Genomic DNA, 17813 nt, shown 5'->3' with positions numbered 1-17813 from the left:
TTTGAAGGGAAACAAAGATTTGCCCAATGCACCAGCCACTTCCACAAGCCTAGTTAAGGTAGAAGGTATTGTTCTGAGGTACCCTTCACGAACTGGGAAGTTCTACGGTTGGATGTGGAATTGTGGAGCATTTCTCCCTTCTTTCCTTCTCCTCCCTGCTTTTGGACAATGTTCCAATGGCACAATGAGTTCATTTCACTTCCATGGTAGCTAATCAAATCAAGAAGAGGAGAGGGGATGGCTCTTTAGGCTCCAGTCCTGTAACTTGGCACATTCTGAGCCTGTGTGCAGAGCCTCGCTGAAATCATTGGTAGAGTCAGAGCCTTACAGAGTAAAGTCTGAGTGATCACCAAGCACAAACAATATTATTATTGCGATCGTCTGAATCAGAGTGCTACGAGAAACACGGAGACAAACCGCTACATCTGCGTGACTGTGTAGTGACATTGTGTTGAACAACCAAGTGGCTACAGAGACAGCAGTGTCATCATCTTCACGCCCTGTCACTCAAAGTGCTACCATACCTGAATTTAGAGTCTACTGGAGCAGGCATCCCCGTGCCAATTGGTTTACTTGCGTACAAGATCTCACAGCAGGTCATCTGCTTGTGTGCCATTGTGTCTATGGGAAACAGAGGTGTGTGAGTGGAGAGTTTGCAGTAACAGAGATTAATGATGTCCAAGTTAGTCTCTCACTGGCAACATGCCAGCACTATGGATCATCACTGAGCCTCGACAGCCCAGAATTAGAACTAGGAGCAACGTCCATTCTCCAGCAAGTTTGTTTCCTTAAAGAGCGGCAGAGAGACGTATAATGAAGGATCTAATCCAATATCCAATGAAGTCAATTTTAGCATGATAGGTCTGAAGGATTGCCTCATTACATTCTTCTCAATCTGCTGTTCCCCCACAGTTAATATCCCAAGACTTTCTGTTGCTTGTTCTGTTGAACTAGCAGCCCTCCCTCAGCCAGGGCTCAAAGTCTGCAGCATAGATGTTGGCGTTTCCACCCCTCTTCACATGCAAATGCTCAAAGAATTACTGTGGTAGATGATCACCAGTTGTTGGCCATTGTAAGCTCTGGAGCCTTCAAGGCAGATCCAGATTTACTGGCATGGATTTAGTATAATAATGCCCTGGGATATTCTCTGAGGGGCAGCAAGAGAGTGTGTCAAGTAGTAGAATAAGAGAACCAAGAGAACATGTTTTCTTTTAATATTAGACAAGCAGGAAAATTATATGTCCTAATGGAAAGATTGTTCCAGTAAAGTTACCAAAGGCCAGAATGACTTTGAAATACAGGCTATCCAAGAGCTGGTCACGCAGGTCAGAGTGTCTGAAGGTAGTTGTCACTTGTACATCTGCCTTTTCTTAGCAGATGTCTAGGGTTTTTACGAACTTGTGAATTTCTACAGCTTGCTCCTATGGGCTTGCACAACTCTCTAGCATTCGCTGGAGATTCATTCTGAAGTGCAGCCAAATGTCCAGATGGGTGAATACTTGTAAACTGGAAGGGAAACTAGATCCTCTCACACAGTGGGAGCCATTAGACTCATAACAGCTCAAGGTGGGATGCTGCACCCCAGAGTGTGAATGAAATCCAAATAATTGGGTGTGATATTTTGGATGGTGGGGACTAGGGTTAACTTCTGAAGTTTGATACCCTGCTTATCCTAGACTATATAGATACTGCAGCGTACATGGTTTGCAGGATGGGTCCATGTTTAGAGCTCTCTGCAACACCTAGGCCCCGCTGGATTCTCGGCCTTGTTCAGCTGGAACGCTACATTTCCAGGCTTGAGGAGAGTGGGGAGCAGTTAAATTAGATGTTTAGAAGACCTGGAGAGGAACAAAGGAGGAGGAGGTGGAAATGTGCTGCTGACATGTTGTGAAGTCGAAGGCTCCTTTGGACCCAGTGATGTCTGTGGACCAGTCATGTTTGGTACAGTGCTCTGAATACATTATCACAGCATGTCACCTGTTGGTGTCTGAATATCCATGACCTCACAGACAGAATGCATTGATCTGCCTTCTTTTCCCTTTCCTTTATTTTTTTTTTTCCCATTTTTTCATGAAAGCTCAGGAGCTCATCTCTAATACTTGCCAAATCACTGCTTGCTGATCTCTCTCTCTCTCTTTCTCTTTGTTTATGTCTGTACCTTTTCTCTGTATGTTCTGTAGAGGATGTAGCAAATTTAACAGCCAGTGATGTGATGAATCGGGTAAACCTTGGATATTTGCAAGGTAATTCTTTTTCGCTGGGAGTCCAGCTTGACTCGCTGCACCCAGCATAACAAGATCATGCCAATTAAGTCTAACCCACACCCTCTTGCCAGTTTTCACCTTAGACCGATTTGAGCCTTTTAAGCACTTATTTGTGGGAGAGGATTGGAAAAGGACCATCCTGTATCTGCACCACAAATGGAAGATCCAATAAACTCACAGAGAGACAAAATTCAGTGACTGTTTGCTGTTTGTTGAAAATGTTCAAGGAAATTACAGCTGTTAATTGCCTTTTTAAAAAGCCCTCCTTCCAAAGTGAGCCACTGCAACTCGATTTATGTCTGTTGAAACCATTGGGAATTTGAGACCCAGATTTTTTTTTTTCCCCCTTGGCAGAATAAAACAGGTGGGGATAAACTGCGACCTTGCTTGAAGCTATGGAATATGGGCCTCAGTGTTGGATTTAACTAGCCCCCAGACTTGTACGCTTCTCCAGATGCCAGAAAGATTGAGTCTGAGAGAGTTTACAAAGCACTTTGGGGCCGTCCAATGAACGGCACTATAGAAATGCAAATATTTCATTATCTTCTTTTAAAATATGTGTACCGGGATCAAAATATAATAGCCTCATATCATTTCTTTTAAGAACTGTTTTCTACTAGGTTTTGTTGCTATTTTATTTCAAAACTCCTGTAGGAGAAGCTCCAAGTGTAACAAAACCATTCAGGTGTTCTTAACGGTTAGCCCCAAGTCATCTGTGGATGCTTGACTTGACTCAAAGGAGCAAGGACCAAATTCTGTTAGCACCCACATTTTACCTAGTCATCTGAGCACCTTGTTTAGTCTCCAAGAGGACAGTCTCATTCCAGCCCAACGGGATTTATTTGCAATTACCCCCTGACTCAAATCTCTCAGTGGGAGCTGAATTTCATACTGGGTTAAACAGTAACTCAGTTCCTGACTGAAGCGTGCCCATGCTGTGTAGCTGTGTAGAAAACAGGCCATGCTGAAAGAAGCTTAAGCATTTAAGGAGAGGTACCTGTGGGAAGGGATTTTAACTACAGATTACAGTCATCAAAGTTCATATGATTTTGATGGCTACAGCAAAACAAAATATAAAGCAAATCTTTATGTAGCAATCCTCTGCCAAGGCCCTTTTAAATCAAACCCAAAGATGAGCAAAAAAAATTTGCCTATTTGAATTTCAGGCCTTCGTTAGACAACACTTAAGGTGAAAAGTTGGCATTTCCCTATAAATTGTGTGCTTCTTTAGAGAAATGGCCCCAAATGTGGTTTCATGGAAGTCCCACTCAGTTACAGTATATTGCCAGCTAGTCCATCCATATTTGTTAATCCATGTCTCAGTGACATTTTTTTGCCTGAAGCTCCTTTGATTTATTATCCCGTAAAGGTGTAGATTCCTCGATGGTCAGAGCATTATGAATTCATACTTATAACCTGATAAGCCAGGAGAAATTAAAAATATACCTACAGAAAATTTGTTAATGTTAATATTATTTTTTGGCTCTTCAGCCAATCTGAATTCCATATTTATCTACAAGCTTATAGGTTTTTAGTCAGAAGACCAAGTTTATATCTGGACACGCTCTAAATTGTTCTAGCGAGCATATATCTGCAAGATGAGCACAACAGAGTCTCTGATCCAGAGAAGACGATATGGCAATATACTTGGTGGGTTAGCAGTGTTTTGGTCTAATGCATGGTTTTGCTAGGAAAAACGGCTTCCATGGAGCAGGAGAACCTGCCTCTACCAAAGGTATGCCCATTCCTTCCCCAGTCATATGGCAAACTGTGCATTTGTAATGACCAAGCTGTAAGAAGTTTTAAATGTGTCTCGCCCTGCTCTCATGGCATTACTATGCTTCTGCTCCCGTTTCACTGTAAGGCTAAGCATTTGGATGTGATCAGCTAAAACCAAACTGTCTGACGCTATAAATATTGATCAGTTGCTCAGTGCTGTGGTATTCTGGAAATAGGTTAGAATGGTACCAAACAGCATCTTCCCAAAAAGGAGTGCATGATTCACAATCCTCCATAGCAACTGATCCATCTTCCTTCATCACCATGGAGATAGTCAGCAGACCCCAAGGCCAGCACTTAGTGGGAAACCCAAAGAGGGAATGATGTGGGATCGAATCCCAGAGGTGGGGACCTGCTCCTGAGAATGCGCTTTGGCATTCATTGACTCTGCCCTCAGGACAGATAGCTGAAGAGTTACTTCTGAGCGGAGACATGCTGAGGCAGAGGGGAGCAGAGAGCTGGAGACCAGACTAGGGTAGGTTACTTAGGGCTTTACAGGATTTCATCCATGCAAAAGTGAATTGGCAGCCAATGTAGACAGTGAAACTCCAGTGTGACCTGCTATTGAAAAGGTGCCCACTTGTATTATGCATCGTGGCCATGTGTAGTGCACTAGCTGAAGGTGTGGCCTTCCAGGTTAATCTTAGCCAAGGTGCTTTGCTCCACCCTTGAGCTAAGAGGCATAGGTAGCTGTGATGCACCTGAGAGGAATGGATGCTGGCTCTTGGCCAGCTGAAGATGAAAGAAAGTTGCTCCTGGCTATTGCTGTCTGTGTGCCTAGGGGCAGAGAGGGGACTAATAGGGGGACCACTGATGAGGCCCTGTGTTAGACTCCCATTTTAAGTAATACCCTTTGTCCAGATCTCAACTGTCTTTGGCTCCTCGGAGACTCCTCTGTTCACAAGCTGTGGAAATAAAAGCACAACCGTTTTCTGCTCCTGGTGGCAAGTGTAGCCATTTTCAAGGCTGGTTGTTTCTCCCAAATTGCCTGGAGTATGAGGTGTTAAAAAGACAACACAGCCCCAGATCCAGCAGAAACGTGGAGCTCCAACATGCTCCTGGATTTTCATTGTAAGGAGACCTTGACAGCCCTGAAGGAGATGGGGTGGCAGGCAGGTTGCGTGGGTCTGTGTTTCTGAATGGGGGGAGGAATGAGAAGGTTCAGGAAGGAGGACTACAGTGCGGGGCGTCATTAAACCCTTCAGCCTCTGAGGTTTCAATGTCTCCATCTCTCATGCAGAGGGAGTGAAAGGACCACGCTTTGCCTGTGGACCACGCTTTGCCTGTAGCACAGCATAGTGTTTACGTGGCTTAGGGTCTTTGAAACAAGCTATTAGTGACACCGTCGGAATAGCTAGCCTGTGTAGTCATTACAACCAGTTTATAGATCAATCTCTGATCTAGATATTCGTTTTCACAAAGCTCTGTACAGTAGCAGAGAATGCATGAATGTTATGGCTTAGCTGATTTCCATTAGCCTCAAGCGCCATGGGCTGTACACACGTACCCAACTGGAGGCCACAGATGCAATGATTATTGGTAACTGGAAAGTCTATCATTACTTCCATACACAGGGCATCAGCGGTGCCAACTCTGCAACATCACTTTGCCCAGCATCCGAGGAGGGGACAATTGCATACTATTTGTACATGCAATTCTGAGCAATGCTTCTGTGCTGGCCAGATGTGCACAAGCTGCTGTGAGCGTATTTATGTGTGCGTAAATTCAGGTGGCACATCTGCCCTGGAAATCCAACATCTGCTGTCCGTTGTGGTCATGCATCTTTGCACATGCATTTGGCCGTTTGCTCAGGCAAATCTATTTCATATTTTGCTTGACTTGCTTTCATAGAAGTCTTGGCCTGTTTCCTGAAAAACTGGTTTATAAAGTATTTTCTGGAATCCCACTGGAGAACACATTTTAAAGGAACAATCAATTATATTGTAATAATCAAAACCAAGGGAGATGTAACAAGAATTGAAAAGACTGGGGTGGTGGTAGGGAGATTCAGGCACAGAAGAAGAAAGAGTAAAGTGGAGAAAACAAATGCATGAGATAACTTCTGTCTAGGCAAGGTCTGCTATTGCAATCCAAGAAGACTGTGGCACCAGTGAACATTCTCTCTAAGATAAAACCTTGACTACGATTTCAAAAATTGTGCAAAAGTCTAATAAGCACAGTAGATGGTTTTCTGTGCTGATGGAGTATTTCAGACTAATATTAGAGATGAAGGGCCAGTGAAAAGCCTTATAGTGATTTCATGTGACTGTCTCTGTCATTACTCTGCCCTTGACTTCCCTCTCTCTTAACTTGTCATCCCTTTTTCCACCTTGTACGTCACGCATCTTGTCAGTGACTGTGTGACAACTGTCAGTTGTTTGACAGCCCCCAATCCCATTTACGCATACGGAGCTACACGTTTATGAGCATAATTTTCTTGACTGCTAAAGAGATGTACTTGCATTCGTTTCACTCATGATCTTGTTGCTCAGTTACTTTAAAAACAAGCCGGAGCTACCATTTAGAACACTGATATTTACGCTGTGCAACATGAACATGATGTAAATAGACCATGCAAATAAATATACCCATGCACTTATCTTGCTGTCAGCATCGATGAGGCTAGTTCTATGGAGTATTATGTTTTACAAGATAATTTATGATATGCATGTGTCATGTGTGATATGCATATGGCTATGCATGTGGCTATGAATATTTCCTGATGAGCTTGCTAGTAACTCAGAGCCTTGCTATTGAATTCTGTCATCATTAAGGACCTAACTTTGCTACAGTCCCATATGCTCTAAAAGGACAATGAGTTTTCTTTGGGTAGAATAAAAAAATAATGATGTAAATAAATCCTGCCACTGGATTAAAATAACAAACTAGGGGAAACCTGAGAATGTGGTAAAAATCATGCAGCCGAGGGGTATTCTAGTTGCATTGGAGAGCGTTTTGGAGTGCGTGTGATGCATATAGTGCACTAAGAGTAACGTTACATTTCTTTTTGCATTAAAACAAGGTAAGACCAGTGTCACGGAGTCCCCGGGCGATGCTCTGGAACTACTCCATAGGAAGCCAGTCAGGACTCTGGGGGAGCCTCCTCTCTGTGAGCAGGCTGTCTCCAGGGCAAGAAGCTCACACAGCTTCGACCTTCCTGGGTCTGACCTTGGAGCATTCAGCATCCCCTGCCCCACCTTGCACTTCCCACAGCGAGTCCACCCAGGCGAGGCTCCTGGGGAAGCCAGTGGGTCCTGCCCCCCAACTCCACAGTCAGACGTGACTCTCAGCCAGCCAGTAAAACAGAAGGTTTATTAGACGACAGGAACATGGTCTAAAACAGAGCTTGTAGGTACAGAGAACAGGACCTCTCAGTCAGGTCGGTCTTGGAGGAAGGCCCAGATGGGGCTCTGGCCTCCCTGCCCCCCATTTTCCCAGCCAGCTCCAAACTGAAACTTTCCCGCCCCTCCTCTGGCCTTTGTCTCTTTCCCGGGTCAGGAGGCCACCTGATCTCTTTGTTCTCCAACACCTTCAGTTGGCACCTTTGCAGAGGAGGGGCCCAGGCCGTCAGTTGCCAGGAGACAGGGTGTCAGCCATTCTCTGTGCAGACAGCATTACACTGGCCCTCTAAAACTCTGCAACAATCACACACACTTATCCCACCACTTAGATACTTAAGAACTGCATAGGGGAAACTGAGGCACCCACACAGTATTCAGAGAAAACATTAAGAACATCCCTACTTCATCACAGCCAGTTCTTTACTTTTCTTAGTGATGCCTTATGGTCTGAGATAGACACTAAAAATTGTCCAGCACTGAAATACCTGGGCTGGGTGGCTGCCATCAAGTGGTTTCAGATGCTCGCAAGTGCTCAAGCAGCCTGGCGCTTTGAAAAAGTGATGGTTGAAAGTTCAGGAGCCAGCCCCAATGTCCAGGGGAACGAATGAGGAAAGCGTAGGGCCTTGCTCTGGTGAACACCTATAGACTTGGAAGATGTTCGTTTCATTCATGTGGACAGACAAGAGGTTTTGGCGTAAGGATCACCGATGGTAGGGGGTCGTGTGGAGTGTGTGAGGCACAGCATGCTCTGGAGTGTGACCATAGGATCCTGGGGAAAAGGAGGCCCCAGACAGGCTGGGTGTGCGGTTGTCAGGAAACTCTATAAGAGAGAAAATGGGTGAGGTAATATCTTTTATTGGACCAACTTCTGTTGGTGAAAGAACCAAGCGTTTGAGAAACACAGCTCTTTGTTTTCAGGTCTGCATGGCTGGCAGCTTGGACTAGCAGTCTGAATATGGTCCAGGCAGGTACATACCTGAGCAGCTCTCACAACCGGCCCTTTGTGCTACCCTGCTATTTTTAGCATGCTAGGTCAAGCAGAGCTAGCGCGGGTACATCTAAGTGAATTGGGAATGACCCCCCCCGCCTCCCAGCTCAAATGCAGCCATGCCAGTAACTGACTGCTCAGCTGTGGTCCATGACCCAGCCCATTCCAGGAGCAGGATCAGAAGGGGAGCCCTTCAGCTATCAGAGTAGGGTGCTCACAAATTGTGAGCTAAATCCTGGCTTTAGGGGTGGGGGCTCTTATTCTCCAGAGAGAGAACTGGTGCTCTGAGGATTTAGTGGTCACAGGGCTCACTGCTTGTAAACCAGCCTTGCCATTCCGCCTGGCTACCTTACAGCCCCCTGTCTCCTGGTCTATACAGAGGGGAAGGGAACCTGCTCTCCTCCTTTAAAACATGCTACCACAAGCTGATGTTCAAATGCTTTTTCACACTAATGCATTATGGACTCCAAAGGCAAGATGCTCCTCACAATGCTGTTTGTCCCCACCTGCTTTTGTGGTGCTGTTTGTCATGTTAGTGAGGCTTTGGCTCGTCTGGTGGGAGGCACCCAGGTACAAAAGCAAACTGGGTTGAGCCCATCTTGCACATATTGTTTGAAGTGCTGCTTTCATTGGGATAGCTAGAGACAGGCTTGGATGAACCAAGAAGGCCTGGTAGTGTGTAAAGTAAACCAAGCCAAAAAGAGAGATGAGCCACCAAGCACTGTTGTAGCAGGACTTGTCATAGGGCTAACCTGGCAGACACGCTGGAAGTGTGATTTTAGAGCTCCATTTCACACACATTCTTTAGCACATCTGCTTCTGTAATTGTAATGCATTGGGAAGAATCGGGAAATGTCCAGTAGCCCCTATGGTTCCCCATTTTCAGGTGCATGTGAGATTTAAAAAATGGTCCCTGTCTAATCCAGCCAAGAGTTACCAGTGATCACTCCAGCCACGTGCATAACGACTCCATTTTTCACCCCTTGCAGATGAAATGAATGACCATCAGAACACATTATCCTATGTCCTGATTAATCCGCCGCCGGACACACGCCTGGAACTCAGTGATATAGTGTATGTATGACCTTAACACAGAGTGTTCGTAGTGCAATGCGAAACTGTGGGAGAAAATTGCTAAATGTCATCTGAATAGCTATATTTCTGAGATTTCTGCTGACCCAGGTCATTCACGTGCTCTGGGGACCCTGCCAGGGAGGAGGGATGTGGTGAGCGGCGGGAACCTCTCGGTTGGGGGGAGGTAGACTGGAGGAAGACTTACCAGGCAGCGGCAGGCAGTGGGAGCCTCAGGGAAGGGGCAGAGCAGGGCCTCCACCACAGCCTAGGTGTCCAGCGGTGGGTCAGCGGCAGCTGCGCCAGGGAAGGCTAAGCCTATTATACCCCCCCCCCCATGATTGTACTTATAATTGTGTAGCAAGATATACACACAGTCTGCCCTGAAGATGTGCTGCGTCACATCTGCTCATTTATACTGGTGTAAATCTGGAGTAACTCCACTGATGGCAACAGAGTTAATGTGGGAGTAACTGAGGGCAGAGAGCCCTGTGTAGCTTGCCCCAAGAAAGCCTGTGTGCTTGGAAATGATAGTAACGCGTGAGCTAGGTGCCTGCCATGTACATGTAACACTAATGGACTTGTTCTGTGTTTCTCCTAGGTATTTAATACGATCTGACCCTCTAGCGCATGTATCCAATGACTCCCACAGTCGAAAAAGCAGCTGCAGTAACAAGCTGGACCCGTGCAATCCTGAAACAAGAGATGAAACGCAGCTCTAAACAACCTTGCCACTGACCATGTCTTCTTCTCATATTGCTAATGCATGGAATTGTAAGGGAATTTACTAAAACTTTACCCAAAGGGATGAATTCTTTGGGGACAAAAATGGATTCCAGGTGGAATACTTAAAAGACAAAGTCCAGTAAACATTAATTGTCAGTGGGTTCCAATACCCTGGCAGATTCCTCCGCATTGCACTAAGAAAATGTAATTCCCAACCTGGATTCAAGCTGCTTAGAAAGGAAGCTCCTCAAACCTCGGAGTTAAAGGACAGCTGGCCAAATAAAAGGCTCGAAGATTCATACAGTTATTTGTTTTTAACTTTTTTTTAAAAAATATATACCGCAACTAGTGAAACCGTCCTCGTCAGTCCGAAGTGAACAGAGCCGACAACTGAAACCTGATTGACTAGAAGGATTGGGCTGAAAAACACCCCCAAACACTGCAGGTCACATTGTACCCAGTGGAACAGGGAAGTGTCAGGGCAAGAGAGAAAATGATCATGTAGCCTTTTTATTTATGTTTTCAATGGTATCCGTCCCACTGCAGGCTACCGAATGTTCTTCAGCGTTTGTTGCCTTGTTTTCCATTATGGGGAAAGAGCGAGATGGGGAAGGGAGAGAGGTGACTGAGCCATCACTCACTTGATTAGCCATATCCAGTTCTGATAACGCTAGCAAATCATGCCCTTGGAAGCTCCAGCAAGCTGCTGAGGTGAGGCAAGAAACCCCTTAACCTACAGGCCTGCTGGAAGTGTGTGATTTGTCCTTAGGCACTGGGCTTCATGCCAAAGTCATTATAAATGACATTTATCATTCTGTCAAAAGGCTGTGCTAAATCCACTGTTTCCACTGTTTCTTTTAAAGTCTCGTAAACTGCAAAGGAAGGACCATCCCTGTGCCATTTATCTGTGTTCATATCTACATGGAAACCCTGGTTCAACAGGCTAGTGCTGCTGGGCCCCCAGGCTCGCACCCACCCCAGGACTTTGCCACTTCGCCACATATTAAATACCAGCTCTGTCTGGCAGGCACTATTATGTAAACTGGCAACCGTCCTAGTCTAGCCATACATAGCTGAGGATTAAAGTATCCTGGGGGGCAAGATGCAGTTTTACAAACAAGGCTGCTGTATTAACACACAGGTTAGGATAACTGAAGAGTCTCTTACTTAGCTAGACGATAAGTACAGCTTTATTGCCAGCTGGATCGAATGTGGCCAGCACCTCTCTTCTAAATACTTCATTAAAGCCACAAAGGGGGCGGGGGGTGTGTGTCTCTGTCGCCGTCGCCAATTAGCACTGCAGGCCCATGGAATTAGTGCTAGGGCTGAGCTACAATGCTTTACTCTAGCTTTTCCTAAGCAGTTGGTGACAAAAGGCCATAGGCCACTAACTAACTGCCATTTTAGGCGCTAAGTCCGCTATGAGTGACCCTGGGCCCTCACAAAACTCCTGCTCAGCTGGTGCCTCAACCCACTCGGTGCCTAAATTTTCACCGTAAATGACCCTGCATGCCTAATATTCTGCCTCGGGGCATGGGCGCTGTTGCCTTACTCTGGGGGGCCTGGCTGCCTGTGCCCCAGCGCTATTCACAAACCAGGGGAAGCGAGCCAGTCCCTCAGCTCACGGGCCGGGCCCAAGCTAGTAGGTGCTCAGAGGGCATCCAGCAGAGTGGCTCCCTGGCCACAGGACACAGTGCTGCTGGCCCCCACGTCATTGCTTAGCACATGCAGCTCAGCTGGGAGACCCCACAGCTTCAATCCCCGCCTCAGCTTGATGGGGCGCAAGGCTTGGAGTGGGGTGTGTTCTGACGCTGAGCTATGGGATTGGCGGGGGGAGGGGGGGGGGGACGTCTTTTGCTCTCTCTTTGGTTGCAGCTCTTCCATGCTGGATAACTATTTAGTGTCATTGGCGGAAGGGAACTGGATCTTGGCTCTCCCACCACTCAGCGGGGCGGCCCGAGGCACGCATCTCAAGCACCCGTGCTCAGTGGGCCAATGCTTATTTAATCCCAAGTGAACCAGGCTTTAACAAGCTAGACGGTGGGAAACCCACATGAGCGTGTCCCATAGCTCAGGGGGTAGAACACTCCCCAGGCAGGTGGAAAATCCATGTTCAAATCCTTTCTCCCTACCAAGCAGAGGGGGGGAATTAACCCTGGGGAATGTGGGTCTCCCACAGCCTGGATGAGGGCACTAATCACTGGGCTAAACCGGGGGGGGGGGGGGGTAGCAGCATCTCTGCCTGTAGGAGGGGGTTCGCACCTGTGGCTTCCCAGCAGCACTAGACACCTCATTGCAACCCAGATTTAGGCACTGAGCTCCTTGAGAGGGGTGCAGGTCTAGGGCACCCTTCTCATTGCCCTCTCCCATTGACTAACCGCCTGCTCACCGTGCCTGCTTTTGTGGACTCCACGCCTAGGTGCCTCTCTCTTCCCTGTCATTGTAATAGAGTGCCAAGGCTTCGAACCAGCCTTTGTGATGCCCAGTGATTTTTTTCCCCTAGGTGCTTAAAAGTGACCCTCGCAGGGCTCGACAGGCAACGGCCAAGTCTCTTTGCAACTCTGGTCCACAATTTAGTCAATAGGCCTCATTTCATAACTGAGAGTCCAAGTCTACAAACACTAACACATGTAGGTAGGTTATGCCAGCGAGCTCATGTCATTAGGCCCTAAGAAAAATCTGGGGGCTCCAGGACATGCAGGAGGGGGTTCAGGGCTGGAGCAGAGGGTTTGGGCACTGGGAGGGATTTTGGGTGCAGGAGGGGGCTCAGGGCTGAGGCAGGGGATTGTGGGGGTTCAGGGTGCATGTGCTAGGCGGCGCTTATGGCAGGAGTCTCCCAGAAGCAGTGACGTCCCTCTAGCTCCTAGCCGCAGAGGGGGCCAGGGGCCTCTGTGTGCTGCCCCTGCAGCTCCCATTGGCCACGGTTCCCTGGCAACAAGAGCTGTGGAGCTGACGCTTGGGGCAGGGGGGCAGCTCATAGAGCCCCCCCCCCCCCCGGCTGCCCCTGAGCTTAGGAGCTGGAGAGACATGCCAGCCACTTCTGGAAGCCGTGCAGAGCCGCTCACTGCGGCGGCCAGGAGGTCCCTTGTCAACAGGGTGGTCCAGTCCAGAACTAGACATTTGGCAACCCTCCACCCTGTAACTGGTCACAGACAAGTTGGTAAATTCATTTTACTGTATCACCAAATCTTGCCCTTCACTAAGTGTCCAACTGCTGTAGTCACAGAGGCCCACTTGAAAGATGCTGCTGAAATTCAACATCCCCCCTACACCCTTCTTTTATTGCCCCCAAGTACCCCTGTGTAGTATGACACCCTGCCCCCCGCACCCTCAATTCTGGCCAGAGCCAAGCTGGGACCTCATTTCTCCATCAGGTGAAGTCTGGTGAGGTGCCTGCAATCTGCCTTGTTTCTGCTCAACATTTCCCAGCAGTGGGCATGGCCCCATAACAATGGCTCCTGGCAGCTACAGCTGTTTTAAGCACCACATCGTCTAACCCCTCTCACTGCAGGGGCTACAGAGCGTGGTGCATAAAAACACCAGCAGCCACCTGCACCTTGTCTGTGGCTAGCACCGGGGGAACTGGACAGATGACAGCTCAGCCTCTGCTGGCCCAGGGAACACAGAAGGTAGCTGGTGGTCTTTCTCCCAGCACTAAAATGGAGTAAGTGCTGGAGCAAACACCCAGCCCAGCTCTTGCCCTTTAGTCATTTTAAAAAGGAAGATTAAAAAAAAACAGAGTTTATGCAGACTAGCCCCCGAGGTTGAAGACTGGGGCCGAGAGTCAGTCTCCTATGTCCATATTCAGACACCTCAGTAAACGTGGCCTGATTTTTAATGGTGCAGGCCACTTGCAGCAGCCATGGAAGCCCAGGCCAGCTGTGCTGCTGAGGCTTCAGCAAAGCAGGCCATTCATGTCTCGGGTTCTTCGTTTTCCCCCTAAAACTGCTCTAACTGACCCAGAAACTGGCCTGGATGCTGGGAGACTCACCCAGGGGAGATGCAAAGATGGTTAACGCCACCTCAGTACACACATCCACATACCTCCCTCCTCTCCCCTTTGGTTTCCCCATAAATTGCATTAAATGCTCCTTGGCCGCAGCTCCAGAGCACTTTTGAATTACGCTGAAGCTTAATCTTGTGAAAGCCATAATGCAACAATTAGTATGAATTTAGTCTTGCTGTGGCTACACCCTCGCTTATTTTCTATGCTGTTTCTATGCTCATTGTGGTCTTTGCTCTTATTAGGGGACAAGTCTCTTATCTAAAAATCTCTCCCTTATTTTAAATAGCAATTCCTTAACAGCAAAATCACCTTAAGTTTGAGAAGGGTCTTTCCAGTCATTCCCCTTAACTCATTTACTGATTAACTGCAAGCTCAACCTTTGACGGTAATAGACTTTGTTCAGGCTACCTCAACGTTTGAGGTACCAAAAATGTTAACACCTTTGTTATGAGCCTCAGACACAAAGTTCTTTTATAGAGTTTTATAACTGGGTAAAACTATATGTAGAAGTAGCTTTTGCCTACAGTAAAGATGTGAATGTACAGAATAACCTTACAATACTAGTCAGTATAGCACAATCTGGCCACCTCCTATTAACATTGCATTGACTAAATGGTAAAGAACTTTCTATAGCAGAAGAACAATGTATTTTTCACCTATTTTTGCACACTTTAAACTGTTGATGTGTAAATGGTTTATTTGAATGCCAAATGACTAACAAAGATGTTGACTTTATATACTTTTAAATTAGTATATTAAAACATAAGGGATTTTTGTGAAAATCCTGTAAAGCACAATGACAATGTCATGAAGTTCCACTGGACATCACTGATTGGTTGACCAGGGATTGAAAGATGAATGGAGGCAGCAGCCTTGTTTATTTTCACAAACATCTGCCAGTCGTTCCCAATGACACACACACAATAGAAGTTGTGTTGTTTAAAATTGCAGTTTTAAACAGCTAGTAAAAATACAATTTAGTGCTTAGAGAATTCTGCAAAACCAGCAATATCTGTGTCCAAAGTCCAGAATCATCAGTAAAGTGTTAACCTATGATTCATTTCCTGAAAAATCCTAATATCGGGCATTTGCAATCATGGGGCAACCAATATAGAAACCTATTTTTCCCTTACAGATGAGAATTCCTCCAGCTCTGCCTTCCACTCCTGACTCTGTGATAATTTTGTATTATTGTCAGTAAACCATTTCATCTAGGTATTCCAATGGCACCTAAGCTTCCATTGTAGAGACACTCAGCTTGTAAGGCTATTCTCAAGTGGCTATTGACACATATTAAATAATACATTACGAAAGGAAAAGCAAGCTTTGGCTGGAGGTCCCTGCTTAAATGCCTTCCTGACCCTGAAATTTAATATCATGGGGACAAGCACTGTAGTTCAAACTCACTCTCTCTCATTGGTGTGGCCTAGAAACATGCCAATGAAGAAAAAGGCTTTTTGAGCCCAGTTTTTCAGACTACTGCCACAGGGCAGAGTGCGCCAAAGCTTGTAGACATGAGCAGATATCAAGGAAAGATATATTCTGGCATGCGAAACGTTAAAGTGCCAATTTTATATCATCCTCAATTCCAGTTTGCATACTGCACCCCTCCCTGTAGCATGCTGGTGAGAAGGAATGTTTCCTGGGTTATGCATTCTCTATACACTTTACCCATCTCTGTGGCCTGGTGGTTAGAGTTGCTTGTACTAGGCAGCACCACTGCTTTCTTTCTCTCCAGCCACACGCCTCAGTCGTGGGGTGTATTCCATGCACTTAAGTGTTTTTAAGCCCTTCCTTCTAAAAATGAAATCTTCCCACCTTCATAAAGATTGTTGAGGCTTAAAATAGAAAAGAAAGAGGCAGATCAATAGGCTTCATGTAGGAAGACTGTAAAACCTGGACTAGGTTCTGTGTAGTTGGTGCTGCCAATCAAAAAAGCTTTTAATACAGTTTCTTAATTCAATTAAATTGTCATATCAAAATTGGAATGAGACAGACTTGTGTATGGAAATCACACAGCAATGTTTAATATGTTGCAAGCCTTGTGTTTCCCAGACACAGGGAAGAAAGTAACAAACTTCATCTCCTGGTTGGAGTTCCCTCAGTACAATGTTGTGTGTCTTTGGAGAAAAACAAGCCTACAAATAAACACACGATGTGGCTAATGTCGGGCAATGAAGGGGGTTACACATTCATTGGAGTATCTAGATATGCGCCCATGGGTACACGCTGGTTGTTTTCAGCAGATTTCAATTGTTCATCCACGCAATGGTGAGAGTTAATTTTCAGAGTTAGAAGGAAAGGTCTGTAGGATCTACAGCAAGTAAAGGAAGCAGCCCTGAACCTTCTGCCATTTGTAGACCCAAACTCAAAAATAACCATTTCTGAAGTTTTGAAATGTTTGGGTGAAAAAGGTTTTTCTTCTTCCCATTTATTTCCCACTGGGACGAGAAGTGTCAAAGTATCATGAGAAAATATGTTCTTGCAGGATATCTGAGGAAAATAACAAAAGTCTCACAAGCACACCTGTTCTCTTGAGATTTACAAGTCATTTTGCAGACTTAAGAGATTCAGATAGTTTTGATAATCCTCAAACTGTGAATATGTTAAACCAAGTCTAAATTACAAACTTCTGGAGGGTTCCCAATCTCTATTTTTCACTCAGGTTATAGTGAAACAAAGCCATAATTAGACACAGAAATATCTATTTGTAAAAGTTGTTACAGGTCAACTCTATAGACTCTCGACTCGGTCTGCCTTGCTAGTTGTTCTTAGGCTTGGCAGAATTTGATTTTTTTTTTTTTAAATAATTTTGATGGTAAATATCCATGTTTGTTTTTAAGCATTGTTTAAAGTTTTTACTGATTTAAATGTTCACAGTTGCAGGCAACTAAGGGAGCAGACAATCATTTAATGACAGTAGACATTCAGATTCAAAAAGTTAAATCTTTGCTGCTGTTAAAATACAAGTTATTAATATCCTATCACTATAGATAAAGTAAATCTACTTAAATCAAACTGTAGTAAGTTCTCAAGCAGCGCTTTTCTTCTTTTGCCGATCTGTACATTTCTGTTACCACCGATGGAAATATGGTTTTGTCTGAAATTAATGTTTACTGACATTTACCGATAAAAATTGAATCCTTCCAAGCCTAGGCATATTACCTGCGTATATTCTGCTTATTGTACATGCAAGATGAACGCTCCTTTTCATTTGCCTGGTTCCCTGGGCTGATGATGTGTGTAAATAGGAAGTGATTCTATAAGTAGAGAGAAGTAATATATAGTTTATGTGGGGACAGTGCAATAAAGTGCACTTCCTGCAGCCATGCATGTTTTTAATGTTAAAATCTAGTTGGAAGTGCCAAACAGCCATCACAAATCAGGCGCTTAGTACTAGGGGTTATTTACTGCTGCATGCAAATTTGTGGGTGTGCTGTCATAAAGTAAGGGTTTATTATACTGTACGTTTTCAGAATGAATGATCAATTAATTGCACAGGAATTCACGACGCACGCTGAAAAAAGATGTACTGTATTTGTTTGAGTGATCGCGTCCAAATTAAAGATCACATTTTAAGGGTGCTAAAAGGCAACGTGTTAAGGCTAACCCAGCTGAGTAGCAGAACAGTAAGTTAG

The 17813-nt window shown here is 45.6% G+C and overlaps 1 protein-coding gene across 8 annotated transcripts in view; it reads left to right on the top strand.

Moving 5' to 3' along the window:
* KCNT1 (potassium sodium-activated channel subfamily T member 1) overlaps positions 1-11911 on the top strand; it is a 200584-nt gene extending 188673 nt beyond the window's left edge. For 6 of the 8 annotated variants that reach the window (XM_074973566.1, XM_074973565.1, XM_074973567.1 and 3 more), the window contains 3 exons: positions 2181-2243; positions 9362-9446; positions 10045-11911. In XM_074973566.1, the coding sequence (XP_074829667.1) occupies positions 2181-2243; positions 9362-9446; positions 10045-10165 (269 nt within the window). In that variant the 3' untranslated portion in view covers positions 10166-11911. The remainder of the gene's footprint in view (positions 1-2180; positions 2244-9361; positions 9447-10044) is intronic. The other 2 variants (XM_074973568.1, XM_074973571.1) reach the window with 1 other exon arrangement.
* Positions 11912-17813: the final 5902 nt, after the last annotated feature.

The sequence above is a fragment of the Natator depressus genome, chromosome 16, assembly GCF_965152275.1.
Source record: "Natator depressus isolate rNatDep1 chromosome 16, rNatDep2.hap1, whole genome shotgun sequence".
NCBI classification, from domain to species: Eukaryota; Metazoa; Chordata; order Testudines; family Cheloniidae; genus Natator; species Natator depressus.
Note: the sequence above shows the minus strand (reverse complement) of the source record. Positions and strands in the feature narration are given on the sequence as shown.